At 48.9% G+C, this 19,860-nt stretch overlaps 1 protein-coding gene across 1 annotated transcript in view; it reads right to left on the bottom strand.

The window, feature by feature from the left end:
- EFCAB6 (EF-hand calcium binding domain 6) overlaps positions 1-19,860 on the bottom strand; it is a 226,274-nt gene that overhangs the window by 59,413 nt on the left and 147,001 nt on the right. Inside the window, exons 21-22 of the mRNA XM_046010713.1 lie at positions 15,255-15,487; positions 4,658-4,754 (exon numbers count right to left, since the gene is read on the bottom strand). Of these exons, the coding sequence (XP_045866669.1) occupies positions 4,658-4,754; positions 15,255-15,487 (330 nt within the window). The remainder of the gene's footprint in view (positions 1-4,657; positions 4,755-15,254; positions 15,488-19,860) is intronic.

Raw genomic sequence — 19,860 nt, 5'->3', positions numbered from 1 at the left:
GTTCATGGCACTCTGGAGGATTACCAGTAGTCAATATCTCAAACAATCTAAGGTATTTCTCTCCCCAGCTACCTGCTTAATTACCTTTTTATCAAAGTTCCAGATACCCTGGCCATTCCTGTGAAGGAAGTAACAGCAAAACACACACCAGTATCATAGTACTGGAAGGGGCTTGTTTCCGGGTAGTGAGTGGTCTCAGGTGTGTGGTCGGGATTCTTCTCCTGAGCAATGACTTGGGTTCAAAACTACTAGAAAGAAGGGTCAAGCAATGCCTGGGAAATAAGACTGTAGCCCTCACAGCGGATTCAGCCCTCTGGCCCTAAGGGGGGATAAGGTGCGTGAGACCCCAGCTGTTACGGCTTTTTTAAATGTTGCTGAGGGGAGCAAAATGTATCTGCGGATTTTTTGGGCCATTTAAGAGGGCCACAGACTAGAGGTGACGTGTGGAACTTGGCACTGACCTAAACTGTTTGCACATAATAGCTCATCCGACACTCCTCGTGGAAACGCTGTGCAGTCAGGGTTAGGGTTAGGGTTAGGTTTCCGAGAAAAATACTTACAATAGCATCAAAACCAGAAAGTCCGAAGAACAAATCTTACCAGTGATTGCAAGACTGCCACACAGGGAAGTCTAAAACTTTACTGAATGAAATTAAAAATACCAAAATAAATGGAGATACACTATGAGCACAAAAGGGGAGGCTCGGAATCATAAAGACATCGTTTCTTTCCCAACAAATGTCCCAGTAAGTTTTGTTCCTTTGTGCAACTTGACAAACGGATTCATGAACTCTTCAAGAACAACGAAGAGGCACTTGCCTGCCAGCTGATCAAAACGCGTTACTGAGTTACGGTGCCTGCAGGGACGTGGTGTTGGTGCTGAGACAGACAGAACGACCAGTGGGAGAGAGTGATGACCCAGAGACACCCACGGGCCTTGATGCAGGACGGTGGTGATGCCGTAGGTCTGGGAGGGAAAAGATGGGCTTTCCAGGGGCTGGGCAGCTGGGCCTCCCCACAATCAGGAGACAGGTGGTGTGGGTTTCAAGACCAGGATGTGAACGGCTGCCCTGGAAAGCTACTGGAAGGACCTTGGAAAGCTGCAGCAAGGACATCTTCACAACTTTGGGTGGAACACAGTTTCTTGGATGAGACCTACAGGGACATGTTCACGCATCTGACTAAATATAAGAAGAATTTGTGTTTGCTGAAAGATACTGTATGAGAAAGGTGGAAACACGGAACACACACCAGGAGAAGACATTTGCATCACGTATCCCTTATCCCAGACGAGGAGCCGAACTGTGGTACGAGTTCCTGTTGACCAATGAGAAATAACCAGACAACCCAGTGTGAAGACTTACAAGCAGGCACTTGACAGAGAAAGGAAATCGGATTCAGGAATAGAGGAGAAGATGCTCGTTCTCATTAGTGACCCCATTAGTAACCCACACGTGCTATTCGGCGCTGCAGTGAAATACTGCCACGCATCCAGTGTGGAGGAGAAAAGGAAGTCTGACAGCACCAAGTGCTGTCATAGGAGAGCGGAGTAGCCGGGACCGAAGTCGATGGCCCACAGAGCCGAAGCTAGTCACTGTCTGGCCCTTGACACAGAGTGGGTCGCGCCGTCTCAGACGTGGACAGTGTTCTCCGCCTTCATCCGGATGGTGGTTACGTGGCGGGACACAGCTTGGGATACATGTCATCCTCAACGTGCCTAAACTGTGCATGTACGTTACCATTATGTGTATTACAATATACAAACACACATGTGTTCGTGTATATCGTACACACAAATATATACAAGCTATATATAAACTGTATTCTAGTCCACTGTGCATGTAATATGTGTTCTGTTATACGTATAGTATGTATTCTTGTCCACTGTAGAGTCACAACTTAAAAAACAAGCTTGAGGTACAGACGTAGTGAAAAGAAGGGCCATCTGTACCCCAATGTTCATAGCCGCAATGGCCACGGTCGCCAAACTGTGGAAAGAACCAAGATGCCCTTCAATGGACGAATGGATAAGGAAGATGTGGTCCATATACACGATGGAGTATTATGCCTCCATCAGAAAGGATGAATACCCAACTTTTGTAGCAACATGGATGGGACTGGAAGAGATTATGCTGCATGAAATAAGTCAAGCAGAGAGAGTCAAGTATCATATGGTTTCACTTATTTGTGGAGCATAACAAATGACATGGAGGATATTGGGAGATGGAGAGGAGAGGGAGTTGAGGGAAACTGGAAGGGGAGATGAACCATGAGAGACTGTGGACTCTGAAAAACAACCTGAGGGTTTTGAAGGGGCGGGGGGGGGTGGGAGGTTGGGGAACCAGGTGGTGGGTAATAGGGAGGGCACGTACTGCATGGAGCACTGGGTGTTGTGCAAAAACAATGAACACTGTTACGCTGAAAATAAACAAATTAAAAAAAAAAAACAAGCTTGAAAACAAGCCACTACAATCGTAATTCACACCATGCCTTAGCGCCCTTCTCGGTGCTTACACCTCTGTCTCTTGGGGACAGAGACCATGTCCTTTGTTGGTCACTGTGTCTTTAATATCCTGCAACTGTGCATCATTAATTCATAATAATGTTTGCTGAAGAACTCAGTGAACTTGTTTTCCAAAACCACTTCCACGGGAAGGAGCCCGTGAGGCCGCCCAGAATGGGACGATGGCTGTGCGCATCCGAGCGCGTGGCCAGAGGCATCCGTGACCCAGCCTGGCTGAGCGGCTCGCCGGGGCCCACGGCTCCTTTCTGCTGCAGGGGCGGGCCAGGGCCGGGGCCCCCCGGCCTCACCACCAGGCAGCTGTCGTGAAGGCTGCTGGTCCTAGCTGTGCGTCACCGAACTTTCTGCAGGTTCAGAATTCAGAACGAGTGCCTTCAGAGCTTTATTCAAAAAAGAAGCAAGAGTGGGCAGAGCCATCTGATAGGCTCCCATTGGGACACGCAGCGCCAGTCGGTCCTGCCGGGTCTGGGCGAGGTGTGGGGACGGGCAGGACGCCTGACTCCCAACACAGCAGCCCCCCACCCCTTCGCGGCCGCTCTGATTGCTTTTCCTCTGCCACCTGCCGAGTCTTCCTCCCTCCCCACACTTCCGCCAGGCCCAGTTCTAGAAGACACAGACCCGAGGCTGCTGGTTTAGCAGCAGAGCACTCCGGGGTCCCCACGCCTCCTCTGAATGCACTGGGGGTGCCGCAGAGCATCAAGGGTAAGGATGACCTTGACAACACACAAGAATCAAGATGTGGAGAGGCGAGTGCAGAGGACTTGCTCGCGGCCGTCGCGGCCGTGGACACACAGACGGGGGTGGGGGGAGGGAGTGGGGGGGGGTCACCAGCCCAGGCCAGGGCAGGGCCAGGCAGGGAGCAGAGGCGGCCCCGCAGAGCCATCCTAGAGCTGGCGGGGGAAGCACTTCAGCAAGGATGGATGCCAGAAGACGGAAACCAAGACCTCTGCGGCCCTCTGGTCACCCAGCATCCCCAGAGCGCCGCCTGTTTTGTTAATTAGCTGCCTGTGCTCCTTGACTGCCACCGGAGTGGCACTGAACGGAGAGGTGGAAGCAGACAGACCTTCGTTACCACCGAACTCCTGGCACAAACCCATGCCGCTTAATCAGAGTGGGGCAGGATGCGGAGAGAGAGAGAGAGCAGCGCCGGCGGAGGGCGGAGGGCATGTGATAAGGGAGGGAGAAAGAAGGGACAGAGGTCGCGGGGAGAACAGGAGAGGCAGGCCGAGAGAAGCCGAGGAGAAGGCGTGGAGAATGTGTCACACAGGGTTCTCTGCCCTCTCCCAGCTGGCATGCCTGTGTGGCCGCAGCTCACAGTTCAGAGCTGGCCCTGCATTCCCAGAGGAAGGTTCTAGAAGGCCAGTGGGCGTGCGAGGACTCGTTCTGTGTGATGTGCACCCTGGGCCGCTGCACAGTCGACTCTGAGCACAGAGGACTGGGGAAAGGCAGCCCAGGCGCCGCCCAGAACTTACAGGACAGGACATCACGTTGTGCACGGGCCTTGCGAGAGACACACATAGAACAAAAAGGACCAAATGAAGCAAAGTGGAGGCATTCTTCACAACAACGTGAAAATACCTCCATTGTGTGGCTTTAAAGATAGTCCCTCAAGTGAAGCTATTGTGTCCTTGCAGCGTTATGAAAGGAGGACCCCCACACTCCAGACTTGGGATGAACCCAGTCCTGCATGCTTGGTTCTACTGTCCAGGGGGTGCGGCTGTCGTTAGATCACGTTCTTGTCTCCACACCAAATCAGTGTACGTGACTGCCCATCCAGGGCACTCACCTTCAAAACGTGCTTCCTATAATTGTGGAAGGCAGGAAGAACTACCACTTAAAGATGCATATTTTGAACTGTGTAAATATAATATGACTGTGTCATTTCTTTGTAATTTTTAATTCATATCAAACCCGAGATAAAGTAGGAATTTCTGTCCACATAACTCCAATAATTAGTCATTTTTCTAAACATCAGCTGACCTTGAATGTGAGAATTTATTTTAGAAAAGTATTTTAAGAAGAGCAGAAGTCACCGATTGGGTGTACAAAGACAATCTAAACAGCTTGATCATCTCAATGATCTGGGAACACTGAAATACATTTCCTTTCCTTTTAAGGAAATAATCATTTTCTTACCTTCGATAGGTCTGACCATCTGGTTTTTGCTTTGGTAACAAGATACTGATGAGCCTGTTCACAAGCTAGTTCTGAATCTGCGACCTTCTGTTTTGGTCTTAAAAGAAAAAAAAATAAATAACTGTGTTTAAATTTAATGGACTCATTAATCTCCCAAGGGGTTCCCCATCCCCGTTCGTTTCAAAGACACCGCTGAAGTCTGTGATTTCACATCTGGTCTAACTTAATTCTTAAAATACAGTCTCATTTCCCCAGCTGTATGTTAGGGAAGTCTTCTTAAATTTTATAAGTCCTTGTTTATTTTCAGATAAATGCTGTTCAACTTTTTGTGCAGCTCACAAAACAAACAGGGCTCATTTATTCTCTGAAGGGGGAAAAAACCCCACAATAGAATAGTAAGTATCTTCAGAAGAAAACAGCTAAAAACTTTTATTCCTGAACTCACACACTGGGATGACTGGCACGCAGACTTCAGGAACAATGGGGGTGGACTTGCTTATTACTCTGTCCCAGCTGCCACACACAGGTTGGGTGCAGGGTACGTAAAACGATCAAAATTCTGTTTATTTCCTTACAGAATGATGGACACAGAAGACACTTTAATAAACACCCGGTGCTTACCACCGGGGCTAGGCCATGGTGAGGGGCAGTGAGGGCTGTGGCTGAACCAATTTGAGATGCCCTGAATTCTTCCACTAAGGGAGGGGTGTATGGAAACCTATAAAATCTTTTCCGACTTATTCCTCTGTAATTGTTTTGCTCCTACGGATAGCTCTCACTCCATTTCTGGGCACCCGAGCTTTCTGCACCCACATCTGCCCTTGAAATATTCCCCCTGCAGACACAAGAGCACCGGAGACATTCCTCCAGCAAGATGGGCCGTGAAGACGTCACCCCGACAGTTTCCTGAAATGGGTTCTCATCTGAGGCCCCACTTGGAACCCGCTCTTATGCATGCGCCCATCGGGTAATGAGCACATCTTGCCTGAGAGTGGGTAAGAGGGACACCAGACCGAAGCATCCAGCCCCTCAAAGAAATTTCTCCTTACGGGACCCAAGAAAAACAGTGCAGGGGACAGACCGCAAAGAAACTCCATGTAGACCCTTTAAACAAGTATTATTTCTGGTTCCACAAATGAACTGACTCTAAGAAATGAGGTCTAAAGTCAACTGCCATGCAAATGCAGGCATTTGTGTGCTCCAAATGTTGGAAGTCAAAGGTTTATATAATCCCCAAAGAAGGGCGGCTTTGAACATGACCGTCTGTGTGTGAGGCTCAGGTCAGCAACACCGTGAGGGTTTCTGGGGTAATGATGGCCACCGTGAGCTCAGGGACCAGTGGGGGCTGAGCACTGCCAGTCAGGTGACTTGCAGGATCTTGAGATTTCCCGGCAACGTTGGCATTACCATCCCACTTTGCAAAAGAGGAAACTGTGGTTTAGAGAGGTTAAATAATTTGCCAAAACCACACACCGCCAGTACCTGGGAGCCAATCACTCTCAGGTCTCTGATGCCAAGGACGCCTTCTCACTACCATTTTTGCTTCCATCTGAAGCTACAGGTTTGGTGCTCTTTTAACTTCACTCTTCGTAGGATGAGATCCATTAAACATTACTTTTTTTTTTAAGTAGTCTCCACGTCCAGCGTGGAGCCCAACGTGGGGCTTGAACTCATGACCCTGGGATCAAGACCAGAGCTGAGATCAATAGTTGGGTGCTTAACCGATGGAGTCACCAGGAGCCCCCAAATATTACATTTCACAGAGGTGAGGGCCAACTTTGGTTTTTATGCACTGGGAGTCCTCTTTCCACTGAGCATTTCTGTTTCAACAAATGCAGCTTTGCCAGCGTGCTGCTGGGGCGCCCAGGCTGGAGAAGCGGAGCCTGCGTCTTCCTCCCACCAACCAAGGCTCTCCTGGAAGCGCCACTCTGTCCCGCATTTCGCAAACAGATGGCAAACCAGGTCACGGCTGCTAGAATCAACAGAGCAAGCAGTACCGAGTGCTCCGCCTGGCTTCCCCTTCCAGGCCCTTCGAAGAAATGCCGCTTCTCCCTGACAGCTGTCCTGGACCACTCCTCCAATTCCTTGACGATCTACAGTGCCCTGCACCAATGAACCAGGTTCATTGGTGGCCGTGATCATCCCGGAAACCTACACCGGGCTATTGACCTGTGTGCCACATAGAAAGGGTCTTATTTTAATTACGTCAACTGTGAATTACATACACAGTGAAACCCACTGTTTGGCAAACACCGAGTTCTGGCATTTACTCAGTCGGCAGGGTACTGAGGACCAGCAGCAGAGTGGGTGGGGTCTCTTCCCTCTTCCTTAGCTACCATTCGAACGGACCAAACACAGATGGGTCCAGTTTCGTTCTCCCCCGTGGGCAAATGCTGGCTCATGGGGGCCCGGGGGTAAACCAGGCGGGCACACCTCCCTTTATTAAAGCCCTCACCCCAGGCTTTAAATTCACCAATTGCTTTTTTATTGCTGAATCCAGGGGTCTTTGCTGTTCCACGTGTCTCCGTTAATGATCTCCCCCCTCTGGTTGCCTTCATCATCTTTCATCTTTAAATGACACCATGGTGGGGGTGAATGGGGGGACGCCTACCCTGGGGCCAGGCAAATGTGTGCCTTCAGTCAGTATGATTTTCCCTCCCTCCCTGGCTCCCTCCACCCTCGACCACTCCTCTCCTTCCATCGCAAAGTTCATTCTCTTTTCTGAAAGGTCATCCCTTCTCATGTCCCCAACTGCCCCCGATGCCTTTTACCCGCATGTCTGTACCGCTAGTGCTCTAACGTCACCTGCTCATCTGTTCCATCTCTCTCCAACTGCCTACCGGACTTCACAGAATCATGGAATTTCAAGGGTAGAAAGGGATCCAAAGGTCAACCAGTAGTTCACCACTAAAGGTTTTAGAAAGTTGGTGGGATTATGTTGCATATTCACAATTATTGCTTTAAAGGGCTGTAGGTCCAAATGATGCGTATTCCCCTGCCTTCACATTAGGCTCCTTCTAAATCCAACCTGCACCCAGATGTCTCACCTAAACTACCCCCCAAAGGATGCAGATTCTATGTCTGCAAAGTCAATGTACCCACACTGATCTCACTATCTAAATGCATATCCAAACAGCCCCCACCAGTCTGATTTCTCTTCTAGGCCATTAGTCTTGATAATTTTCTTAGGGACCCCTGCTCAAACCAGGGGCTCCTATGATTTTCCCATCCATTTCTCCCCTGTCCCATTTTACATACCAGTCTCCTCTAGAGAGATCAGGTTTTTCTATGGCCTTTTCCAAAGCTACTGGTTTCCACTCCTATTACCTGGTTCTTTAGATCCTGATAGTCAGGAAGATACAATCTTCCTATTAGCCAGTCTGTGAGACACAAATATATATGATCTCCTACTATGTGCTGCTCTAGGTCCTACAAACACACTGACCAACAATGTGGACAGAGCCAACATCCTCAAGGAGCTCATGCTGCAATGGTGGGAACTTATAACACACACAGGAAAATGAATGAATCAGATAACTTCAGACACTGAAGACGGGTGAGAGGGGGATCTTCAGCTAGGAGGGCCAGGGAGCAGCTCTTTGAGGCATGAGTGATGAAGAGGCAGTTGTGTGATCTCAGGGACTAGCACTCCAGGCAGGTCAGGAATCCTGAGATGTGCCTCTGGTCCCGGTTAAAAAGGAGTAAGCACCCTCCCATCCTCTCTCCCTCACCGATTACAACTCAAAACTCTAGAGAGAAGACAAAAAGTAACCCTGAGGACACTAAAAAGTAAATAGGAGGAGGCTGATGGAGAGGGAAATCAAAAGTTGAAGAATGACTGATAGACGGTGAGTTTCATGAGTTCTTTACTGCCCATATTCCCAGCTTAGGCTTAAGGGCAGTCCTGATTCTGGAACCATGTAGCTGGCATGGACGAAAAAAGCTCCGAAAGAAAGCCAGTTCTTCTGACCAAAGAACTCGGAAGGAGGGTCCTGAAGTACAAAGAGTACAATGGGAGAATGCCTCTTGTCTCTTTTCATCCTTCCGGTCCTGATCCCAGGACTCCCAGTTACAAAACTGTACTTTTGTGACAGGGCTGGCAGCAATAGTGGCCAAGTAGGTCCCTAAGACTGCAACTCTTCTCTTTCACCAGAGGACATGCTCTGTGTTCCAAGAATGTGGAAGGTATCCATGTTATTGTTTTTCTCTCACTGTGTTGCCCTGGGGTTGGACCCAGTCATAGGAAGTACATAATAGTACAGATAGGCTAAAACCTAGTTTCTAGTCAGAAGACCAAAAACCAAGGGCCTTTCTCGGGGCTGGAGATTGTGAGGAGAAATAGAGAGGAGAGATCTGGAAAATGGGCTGCCCAAATCTGTGCAGGAAGTCCCAGGTTCGCCTGTGCTGTGCATGGATGTGAAACTAGGCCAAAGCAGCAGAGCAGAACCCTTGAGAACTTGACCGCTACATAGTGAAGTCTTTTTGTCATGGCCTTGAAACTAACCTCACAGGGAAACCACAGAAGGCAGTCAGGCAGTCTGAACTTTACTGGATTGATTTTCTGCTTAATAAATAAATATAAAACAAATCAACATGCTACTGAGGATTTTAACAGGGCCAGTGCATCATAATATAATATTAAAAGTGTCCATGATAAGATCCAAAATCACTTGGTATAAAAAGAACCAGGAAAATCCCAACAATTTCAAGGTAAAAGACAACAGAAACCCAACTCCAAGATGGCCCAGATGTTGAAATTATCATATTTTAAAGTAGTTATGATAACCAAGAAGTAAGAGTAAATGTCCTTGAAGTAAGTAGAAAGATGGATGTTCTGAGTTAAGAAATAGAAGCTTGGAAAAAAAAAAAAAGGGCTGGGGGAAGACAAGAATCAAACGGAAATTTTATAACTGAAAAATACAACACAACTGAAATCAAGTTTTCACTGGATTGACTCAATGACAGAATGCAGATGACAGAGGAGTGAGTCAGTGAACTTCAAGACAGATGAATAGAATTAATCCAATCTGATCCACAGAAAAAAGGGGAGAATAATATAGTCCCAGGGACACATAGGGACTTGTGATACAAAATCACAAAGTCTGACATTCATGTCATTTGGATATAAGAGGAGGAGGAGGGAGAGATTAGTACCGAAAAATTTTAAAACATGAGGAAATAATAGCTGGAAGCTTTCTAAACTTGATGAAAAAAATAAATTTACAGATTCAAGAAGTTTGGCAAGTCCCCCCAAAAGATAAAAAAGTCACACTCAAACACATCATACTAAAACTACTCAAAACCAAAGATAAAGCAAAAGAAGTCCTGAATGCAACTTGAGGAAAATCACAAGTGTCACCACGGGGGCAAGACCACCTGAATGACAAAGACTTCTCACCACAAACCATGAAAACAAAGGAATAACATTCACAAAGTGCTATGAAAACAACCGTGTGGTCCCAGAATTCTATACCCAGCCAAAATACCTGTTAGGACTGAAGGAGCGAGAGACATCTTCTCAGTGAAGGAAAACTAAGACAATTTGTCTCCAGTAGACATGCTCTAAAACACGTGCTGAAGGAAGTCCTTCAGAGGAAGAAAAATGACAGCAGAGAGAAAGTTAGAACTTTGGAAATAAGGGAAGAGAAGCAGAAACGATGAGTATAAATACACTATTTTTCTCAGATATCAAAATGCATGAAGCATAAATGGATAGAATGGGAAGGAGGCATAGACAAATGCATACTGTTTTTGGAGACTTTAACACTTTTCTCTTAGTAACGGATAGAACAAACGGAAAATAAGACCACAGAAGACTGGAACACTATCAAGCAACCTGATCTCACTGGCCAGCTCTACCCAACAAGAGCCAAATACACATTCTCGTCAAGGATCCATGGAATAGTCACCAACACAGACCATTTCTAGGGCCGTAAAATGAAGCTGAACAAATGTCAAACAATTAAAATCATGCAAAGCATGTCTTCTGACCACGACAGAATTAAAACTAGGTATCAATCACAGAAAGATAATTGGAAACCATGCAAATATTTTGAAGTTGACAAAAACACACTTTTAAATAATTGTGGATCAAAAGAAAGTCTCTAGGGAAATTGGATAATATTTTTAACTGAAAATTAAAACCATAACATATCCAGGTCTGTGGAATGTAGCCAACTCAGTGCCTCTAAGGAAATTGACAGCATTTAGGGTTTTTCTTAGAAGAGAAAGAACCCAAATTTAAAAATCTGGGTTTCCAAAATTAAGAAAATAAAAAAGAAGAGCAAACTATTCTCGAAGCAGGAATCATAAGGAGGAGAAAACAATGAAATTTAAACAGAAAAACAATAGAGTACAATCAATGAAACAAAGTGGTTCTTTGAAAATCTTGACAAAATGATAAATCTTTAGCTAAACAGATCAAGAAAAAAGGAGAGAAGACACCAACTACCAATATCAGAAATGAAAGAAGAGATATCACTAGAGACCCCAAAGATATTAAAATAATAATAAAGGAGGAATACTATGAACAACTTTATTCCCACAAATTTAACAGCTTAGGTGAAATGGATCAATATCTGAAAAAACACAAACTACAAAAACTCATTCAAGGAGGAAGAGAGACTGTGGATGATCTAAATATTAAATTAATTAGATTCATAGTGCAAGTATTTCCAAAAAAGGAAGCTCCAGGACCTGATCACTTCTGTGGTGAATTATATCAAATATTTAAGGCAAAAATAACAATTCTATATAATCCAGAAAATGGAAGAGAACTGGCATTCATGACTTTCAGCATTTCTTAGAGATCCTTCAAAAAACAACAAAAAAAGTATTTATTTTCTTGATGAGATAAAACTCATCCTATCTTGCAATATCACATGGGTCTTTGACCCTCTCATATATATTATAGGGTCTTAGTGATCTTCATTTCAATTTTACTGATCGATTTCATTATCCTAAAAAGTGGTCAATTACTATTGTTTGCAACCATCCTAAGAAAAGAGACTAGAAGAGTAAGAAGAAAACAAAAAATGAGGGAATCGCCTAGCCAATGACATGATATTGAAATGAATCACTCCCCAGCCTCCTGATCGCACTGCCAAAAGTACACCAGCATCTTTCAAGAAGGTATAAAAGGAGACAGCACACCATCTTCATAGTTTTCTTGAACACAGTGAGAAATTCAGAATGCTTATTTCATGCTCAAATGGCAGAAGGAAGAAAATTGAGATAAGAAGATGTTTCCCAATGATCAGACGAGCTGGAAGAGGAATGCACACGGGTTCACACTCCAGATTCCGGTGAGGATGGTGAAATTGATCATACAAGCCAGATCTCTTGACAAGCGAATGATAAATTTCTAAGAACAAAAGGGAAATTTCATATTTTAAATTCAGCTAGCCATTCAACAGGAAGGATCTGCTCATACAGTATTTGTGACGAGAAGCTGGAGTGTTTAATTTTGCTAAAAGGACACATGACAGTGTTGTTTCGTCGTCTACGGTGTACAGGCACCAAAGTGTACTGCTGTGGGTTGTCAGGAGATGCATGGACAGGCAGGTGTGTCTTAAACAAGGGAAGAGACTGGAAGGGAAGAGATAATATGAAAGTGAAACAGGTCATTGGACTGATCAGGCTAACTGGTATTTATACATCTGAAAATGAAAATATTTGTAGTTACAGAAGAAACAAGATGCTCTTACTCTCTTCAATAAATTTACTACCCTCAAAGTTTTCAAAAGTATTGTGTTTTGGTAATGCGGGTGGAAAGTGAGGGCCTAGAAGGCAGAGGGGCCCCAGCAAGAGGTTGGGATGGCTTCCAGAAAGGGATGGCATTGAGGTTTGGCTGGGGGAGGAGAGAGAGAGAGGCTGGTGTGGTGGTTGGCTGAAAGGGGGTGAGGTGTCTAGGCCGAGAAAGGGGCCCCTCCAAACAGGCACCCTGGGTTCACATTTCATCCCACCACCCATCACCTGGGTCCTTCATCTGGAAAGTCAAGTAGTCGTGCCCTCCCCCTGCCCCAGGGTACTAAAGGCTATGTCTTCATGAAGCATGGGCATGGGGTCTGGCCATGGGAGGGTCTGGTTTTCTAAAGCAGTGCCTTAGTTGGGGTCTCTGTGCTGTCTCCACCAGACCCTTGGAGGCCACACTGGGTCTCCCTGGGCTGTAGGCTCTCCTCCTTTCCATCCATCCTCTATTCTGGGGCTGCTGAAGGATCTTTCCGCTGTGCGATGTGACCCCCTCCCTCCACCGCACAAAACCCTCTCCTGTCTGCTGGAAAAGGATGAACTCCTTGGCCTGGTTCTCTGGTCCCTTCTCAGCTGGCTCGCCTGCCTCTCCAGGACTCCCCCCCCCACTCGCCCCCTCGCTCGCCCCCGTGCATGCCACTTCCACACGCGTATCCTCTCCCCGGTTCCCAAATGTGCTTGACATTCCCACCTCAGATTTTGTAAATGCCATTCTCGGCCTTGAACCACCATCTGGTAGCCTGCGCCTGACAAACTCCTACTCTCACCTCAAGAGCCCACTCGGATGCCCCACTTTTCCCGTGAGCCTCAAGCAGGCTTAGCTGCTCCCACCTCTGTGGCACTCCAGACATCCTCACGTTTCAGGGTCGATTTTATTTTTGTCCCTGTCCCATATACAGCCGTGATCTCCTTCAAAAGGAGCCTTATTGGTCTCTGTATCACCTTGGCCTGGGGCAACGTCCAGCACATCGCAGACCCTCAGTAAATGTTTGTTGAATGAAGGCATACATACAAATAAGAAGGCTGAGTCATTTGAATGGGAAGATGGCGCTTTGTGGTTGAAATTTTCTAGGTTCGTTCTGCATACATTCTCCAGAAAATTCTTCGGGAAGGATATTTTTGTATTGTTTTAATGTTAAGCAATCAAGTCTCATATTAAAACTCCTCAGAACTTCAGCAATTGGAAGCAGGTGTCCAATTCACATGCTATGTGATCATTTTGCTTAGAAAGAGACTACAGTTGTTTTCTCTCGGGCTGGCTTTTCTTAAAGTGCAGGCAAAATAAAACCAACGAATTCGAGAGAAAAATTAAAGAGCGACATCAGAGGGCCTCTGCAGCCTAGCCAAGTATCATGCAATCTGGCCCAGCAATGGGGGCTCCTGAGGGCTCCCTGCTGCAGGGAGCTCCCTTGCCTGGTGGAAGGAGGGGCCACCGGTACCTCAAGGGCAGAACAGCTAGCGAATGTTACAACCATGCAGAAAACACGTCCCTGCATTGTCATAGTGGAAATTCTTCCAGACATAGTAGTAGTATCCTTCTAATAATTGGTCGAGGAGTAGCTGAATGGCTTCTTCATTCAAGCCCATTGGCATTCAACAGATCTCAGTGGTATTGGCATTGCTGTTACTACTTAAGGGGGCGTCCGCTCTCACTGGGGTACGTGGAGGACAGAAATGGAGTTCCAGCTGGGCTGACGTGCAGACTCCTCTCCTCGCTGGGAGGGAGGCTGGCATGGAGTGGACAGGGGCCTGGGGTGGAGCACCGCCTGGGAAAGGGCTGGAGGGGTCCTTGCATCTCCCCAAACAGTTTGCACGGCTGAACCCAGATTTATAAAGAGAAGAAGATATACAGTCAACCCTTGAACAGTGAGAGGGTTAAGAGCGCCAGCCCCCACACAGTCAAAAATCCCCATGTAAGTTTTAACTCCTGCCCCAAATGACCTCCCCATAGCTTAGTGTTGACTAGAAACCTTACTGAGAATACAATCGATTAGCCCGTATTGTGTATGTTACATGTGTAATGTACTGTATTCTTACAATAAAGCCAGGAAGGAGAAAATGTTAAGAAAATCATAAGGAAGACAGGGCGCCTGGGTGGCTCAGTCGGTTAAGCGTCTGCCTTTGGCTCAGGTCATGATCCCAGGGTCTTGGGATCGAAAACCACAAGGAAGAGAAAGCAAAGTTATAGTACCTTACTGTATTTATAAAAAAAAAAAATCCACACTTTAAGTTTAACCTGCGGAGTTGAAGCATCCTGTGCTGTTTAAGGGTCAGCTGTGTACGTATACGCTTACATTCATAAGCGAAGCCTGAAATGATATGCGGTTTCCATCAATGGCCATAAGGGGTTCTGTGGTGCCAGTTCACACGGATTGCATGGGCTGCCGTGCTCATGCCTGGCCAAGTGTTCTCTTGACAAGTGTTAGTGGGCGGCCTCCCACGTGGCCCAGCACAGCTCAGACAAAGGGCAGGGTTCCCAGACGTCTTGAAGGCTGAGCAACACTCATATACAGCCTATACGTCTGACCCTCCACTTCACAGAAGAGAAAATGTAAGTGCATGTCTCTATTTGTGTGCCTCGCAAGAAGACTGGCCTGATTCCCAGTGAAATGCCAACATGAGGCTCACGGGCGGCTAGATGAGGTCGCACTGTCTCAACGGCGCCTGTAATTTCTAGCTTTTTTACATTGAATGCATGTTCCTTTTGTGATTTTTCTGGAATCACCGAAAAAAAAAAAAGACAAAATAATTGCTCCCAGGGGGTAAGTCTGCTCCCCACCTGCCGTGGGCCCAGCGGGAGCGCAGGACCGGGCACGGGCAAAGGCACTGAGGCGCGCTGCCCTCTTACCTAATGAGTCTCTGAGGCGCGTCATCCATCCTGAATGGTCTCTTCTCACACAGATTTCGAAATTCCCGATAATTTAGAGTGATGCTGAGTCTCAAGCCAAGAAGGCCCAGGAAACGCTCAAACTCTTCGTCTTTAAGATTGAACAGTAAGCGCAGGAGTAATCTGTGAAGATCGTGCATGTTGACTATGCCGTCCCTGTCAGTGTCTATTTTAAAGAAGGCGGAGTAGGGGTCCTAAAAACAAAATGCACTCGTCAAAGCACTTCCTTCTGAACCCCGATGACAGCACTGAAACCCCACACAGACCGACTCATCTCCAAAATGAGGAAGGGGCGGCGGAAGTTCCCACTCCTGCTTTTGGAAGATCTCACTCCTCTAGGAAAATCCTTGCCATGTTACGTCTTTCCCAAGAAATGATACATCATGTTCTCCGGTGGCCTCTTTTAACTCAAAGAATCCAGGGAAAGGGACAAGAAAGTCTTAGCCTTCCCTTCCTCTCTCTCTGTGTTTATGGTACTTCTCCTTCCAGCACCGGAAGTAAGAGGATGCTGGAGCTTTCAGGGACACAGAAATATCTAGATCTCAATGTTTTTACAGAAGGTTCATGGTGTTTGGGGTCTACAAGAGAACAAGTGTGGTACTGGGGGGCTCCCCGGAGGCCATCCAGAGGCCATGGCCCGATTCTTGAGGACCGTGCTGAAGCACCAGTCCTGTCTGAGCTCTGCATGCCTGCTGTCCCCCCAGGATGTTGCACGGGTGCACCTGCTGGGTCGGGGGGGGCCGCGGGAGGGCACGGCCATCCCCATCCTGCAGATGAGGAGCAGCCGGGGAGCGAACATGGGATTTAGAGGCTGTGTGGCCCTACCTGCAGGCGGGCTGTTTAATTTCAAATCCCAGCTCTGCTACTTGATTTTGGGGTCACCGTAGGCGAGAGCTTTGACCTGGCCATGTTTCCTTTTTCTATCTGTAAAATGGGGATCGTGAAAGTCCCGACTCCCCCGGGCGGTGAGGAGGGTTGAACAGGCTAACGCATGCCAACCGCCTGGCACGTTTTCCAAGTACCCTAACATGCCATCTCTTACTGGTACTGCCGTCTCCGGTCGTACACCGCTGCCTGGCACCCGGGCTCTGAACAGGCTCTGTCTCGGCCAACGGCCGTGCCTCCCCCATACGCACTTCCCGCATCTCAGGCTTGGAAGGTCAACGCTATGGCCCCAGCACCCCTGGTCTCCACCAGTACCTGACGCAGCCCCCACCCGCGGGTCCACCTGGTGACCCCCGGGGCGCTGCTGTGCTCATACCTGCACGTCCCGGGAGCTGCCTTATTTATCGCACGGCGAGACCCGCTATGACTCAAGTGTCCAGTCCAGACGTTCGGGATTTTGTGGGGAGGTCTGTCTGCACGCCTGCATTCACTCAGCCCCTCCTGCGTGCCGTCCCTGGGCTGAGTGGGCTGGGGACCAGCTTCCAATGCTGCCCCTGCCTCGCAGGGCACCACCATCCGGCGGGCAGGCCCCTGTGTCACCACCGCTGGGGACTTGCTCGGGGTGCGGGCCACCTCCTCGCTGTGGATTCCTATGACACTGTCGGCGCCGGGCCTCCCACACCCTTCTGGCTCACATCTGCAGGGGCGTTGGGGCATCCCCGCTTGTACGTCAAACCAAACAAGCCCCAAGTCAGGCCCCTGACCCCCGAGCCCCTGCCTTCAACTCGCTCCTCCTCGGCTTTCCCACCTCTGGAGGTGACGGCGCTTTCTCCCAGCCGCTCAGACCACAAACCTCGGCGTCATCCCTGCCCATCCTTTCCTCACACGCACCACAGCCAGCTTCTCCCCGCCCCACCGCCTCTCCCCGGATCCCACAGGAAGCTCACAAGGGGCTGGCGGCCCCCCCCCCCCGCCTCCATTCTTGCTACCACCGGCTCGCCCAGTGGCCGGGCTGGTCCCACCACAGCTCAGGCCAGCACCAGGCGCACTCTGTTCACCCCGCTGGCTCTCCGCCGCTCGCAGGGTCCAGTCCTAAGTCCTCCACCACGGCCCCCAAACCCGGCGACCCCTCTGGCCTCATTTCCTTTCCTCTGCCCCCTCACTGTCCTGAATGTGCCAAGCCTGCCTTGGGCATCTCAGGGAATCCTCCGTGGTACCCCCACCCTTCGGCACATCTGCTCCAACGTCACCTGTCAGGGAGCATCTCCTGAGCCCTGCTCTGGACAATGGCACCCTGATCGGTCCCTGACACCCATCCTGCCGTTTTTCTTTCATAGAACATTTCACCACCTGACACACTAGAGATTTGTGTGTTCACCGTCTGCTCCCGTTCTGGAAGGAAGACGTGTGGTGAGGGCTCGGATCCGTTCCCTGTATCTCCAGCTCAGAGCGGGGCTTCAGCAGTACACACGGAATGAAGCTGGTGGGTCTGGAGATGGCGAGTGTTTCCTGAGCACCTATTATGTGGCAAGCACTCTGCTGGGCAGACACACACTGTAACTACCACACGGTCCCTGCCATCAGAGTTCGCACAGTCCAGTGGGGGCAGAAAGGCCTTCAAGCCCATGACAGCAAGTCAAGGGTGGAAGGTGCTGGAAGTCATGGATGAGAGCTGCACTCACTGCAGCCTGAAGAAACCAATTTTATTGGAATTGCACAGATATGATCTTTACTAGACATGAGGTTTTGGCTGAGCTTCTCCCCACATTAGACTGCTGGTTTCTCCATCTGTAAAACGGGGATGCTGATGCCTACTGGATAGGGCAGAGAAAGGACTTAGACAAATGAGGCCACGTAGGCAATCCTTCCAGTTCACTGTGGATGATTCAGGAATAGCTCAGCCCTAAATGTCTCAGAGGATTACAAGACCGCACACACTTGGGCTAGGAGGGGAACAGACAGCAGCTGATCTCCCCACAGATCTGAAGGCGAGGGGAAGGACCGAGCACATAAGAAAGATTGGAGCTTGGCTGGCAGTTACCTGATCAGAGGGGTTGGACTGGCAGTCCGGGCAAAGGAACAGAATGTGCAAAGTCACGAAGGTGAGGAAGAACACTGCTGGTGTGAAGGGAGGAGGAGAGGGGTCAAGGTGCAGCAGGAGAGGCAGCCCCAGCCAGTGCAGAGCTGGGGGGCCCGCAGGCCAGTCAGGCAGGACCAGGGCTGGTCCTAAGGGGACCAGCAAAGGGGATGCTCTGATCAGGGCCACGTGCTGAGGCCAGCCCACAAGGTCTAATGTCGAGGACAGACCATGACGTGCTCCCATTTGTGTGTGTGTATACGGGGGCGGGGGGGGGGGTGAATCCTGATTGTTTTAAAATATATATCTGAACCCGTGGACACAAGCCTGACCCTGCAGAGACGTTGTCCAGAGGGTGAGCCGGGCTGAGGGAGCCCGCAGGGGCCACAGAGAACCCGTGGTCAGGTCGTGTACCAGGTCACCCAGGGGCTCTCCAGGCTGCTTTCCTCACCACCGTCAGGGAGAGAAGATATCCTTTATTTGGTCATGATGAATTATTTCCTCAGCTCTTTGTGGTTTTTGGCCTGAGCTCTGGATATGTGACTAACTCGCCTGTGACCCCAGCTGAGCACTGAGGCAGCCTCATTCGGCCACAAAATCACTGGCCGAACAACAGCAGCGGCTGTAACAGTATTCTAAACTGATACAAGGTGGGTTTTTCATTATTGATGAGGAGACATGTTTGAGAGCTTCTCCTGAATAGGAACTCAATAAAAGTAAAGTGACTGTCCCTTCCCATTCAAAAATCAAGGCACACCCTTCGCCTCGTTCACTCCCACCTGTGAGGACAACAAGCAAATTGGCAGTGACCCCAGATGTCACCCGCCTCCTGGTACAGACCACGCACACTCTGGCAATTAGAGGTTCCCTTCTTTGTCTCACCACTAGATTATAAACTCTTGGCAGGATAGTGGGTGTCAGCAAATGTTCATTGAATCAGTTCATTATGTAATTATTTAAACTAAAGATCACCAGGAAATATGAGACACGTGAGCACTGTCACCAGGCTTCACGGGGACCAAAGGTAGGAAGACAGTGTTGCCGGCGCAGAGCCTGGCTCTCCCCACTGAGTCCCTCTACTGGGAAAGGTGTGCAGGGGCGACAGGTGGAGGGGGAGGCTAGAAAAAGGAGTCTAGCTTGCAACAGAGTGGGTGAGTTAGCGCCCCAAGTAAGGACAGCAGAGGGGTGCTGGCCTGGGACTGCTCTGGGCCACTCCGGCCCTCTGCTGAGGGGCACAGAGGGAACATTGGCTCCCGGGGTCTCTCTGCCCCCCTTCTGCCCTCTCGCCCTCAACCAGGACTTCCTTCTTCAGAAAACCAGGCTCTCGACCCTCTACCTGACCCCGGCCTGCTCTTGCTCCCTGGCGCTGGGCGTTCGCTCAGACTGAATTCTGAGGACCCAGGCCTTCTCTGCATATGCCCACGGGGTCTGCAGCTTTTCAAACCAAGAATCAGGACGCAGGGTCTGACGGCTGGACAGAACGTTCGAAGTCAGAACCATCCTGCAAATCCAAGCCAGACAGTCCTATAAATACATTTATTTTTAAATGGGAGCTTGGTAACCAAAATGCATCTCCGACTGGCAGTCAGCGGGGAGGAGGCTCCA

Source organism: Meles meles, chromosome 7 (genome assembly GCF_922984935.1).
Source record: "Meles meles chromosome 7, mMelMel3.1 paternal haplotype, whole genome shotgun sequence".
In the NCBI taxonomy this organism is placed as follows: Eukaryota; Metazoa; Chordata; class Mammalia; order Carnivora; family Mustelidae; genus Meles; species Meles meles.
The sequence above is the reverse complement of the archived record's forward strand: the minus strand, read 5'-3'. Positions and strand labels throughout refer to the sequence as shown.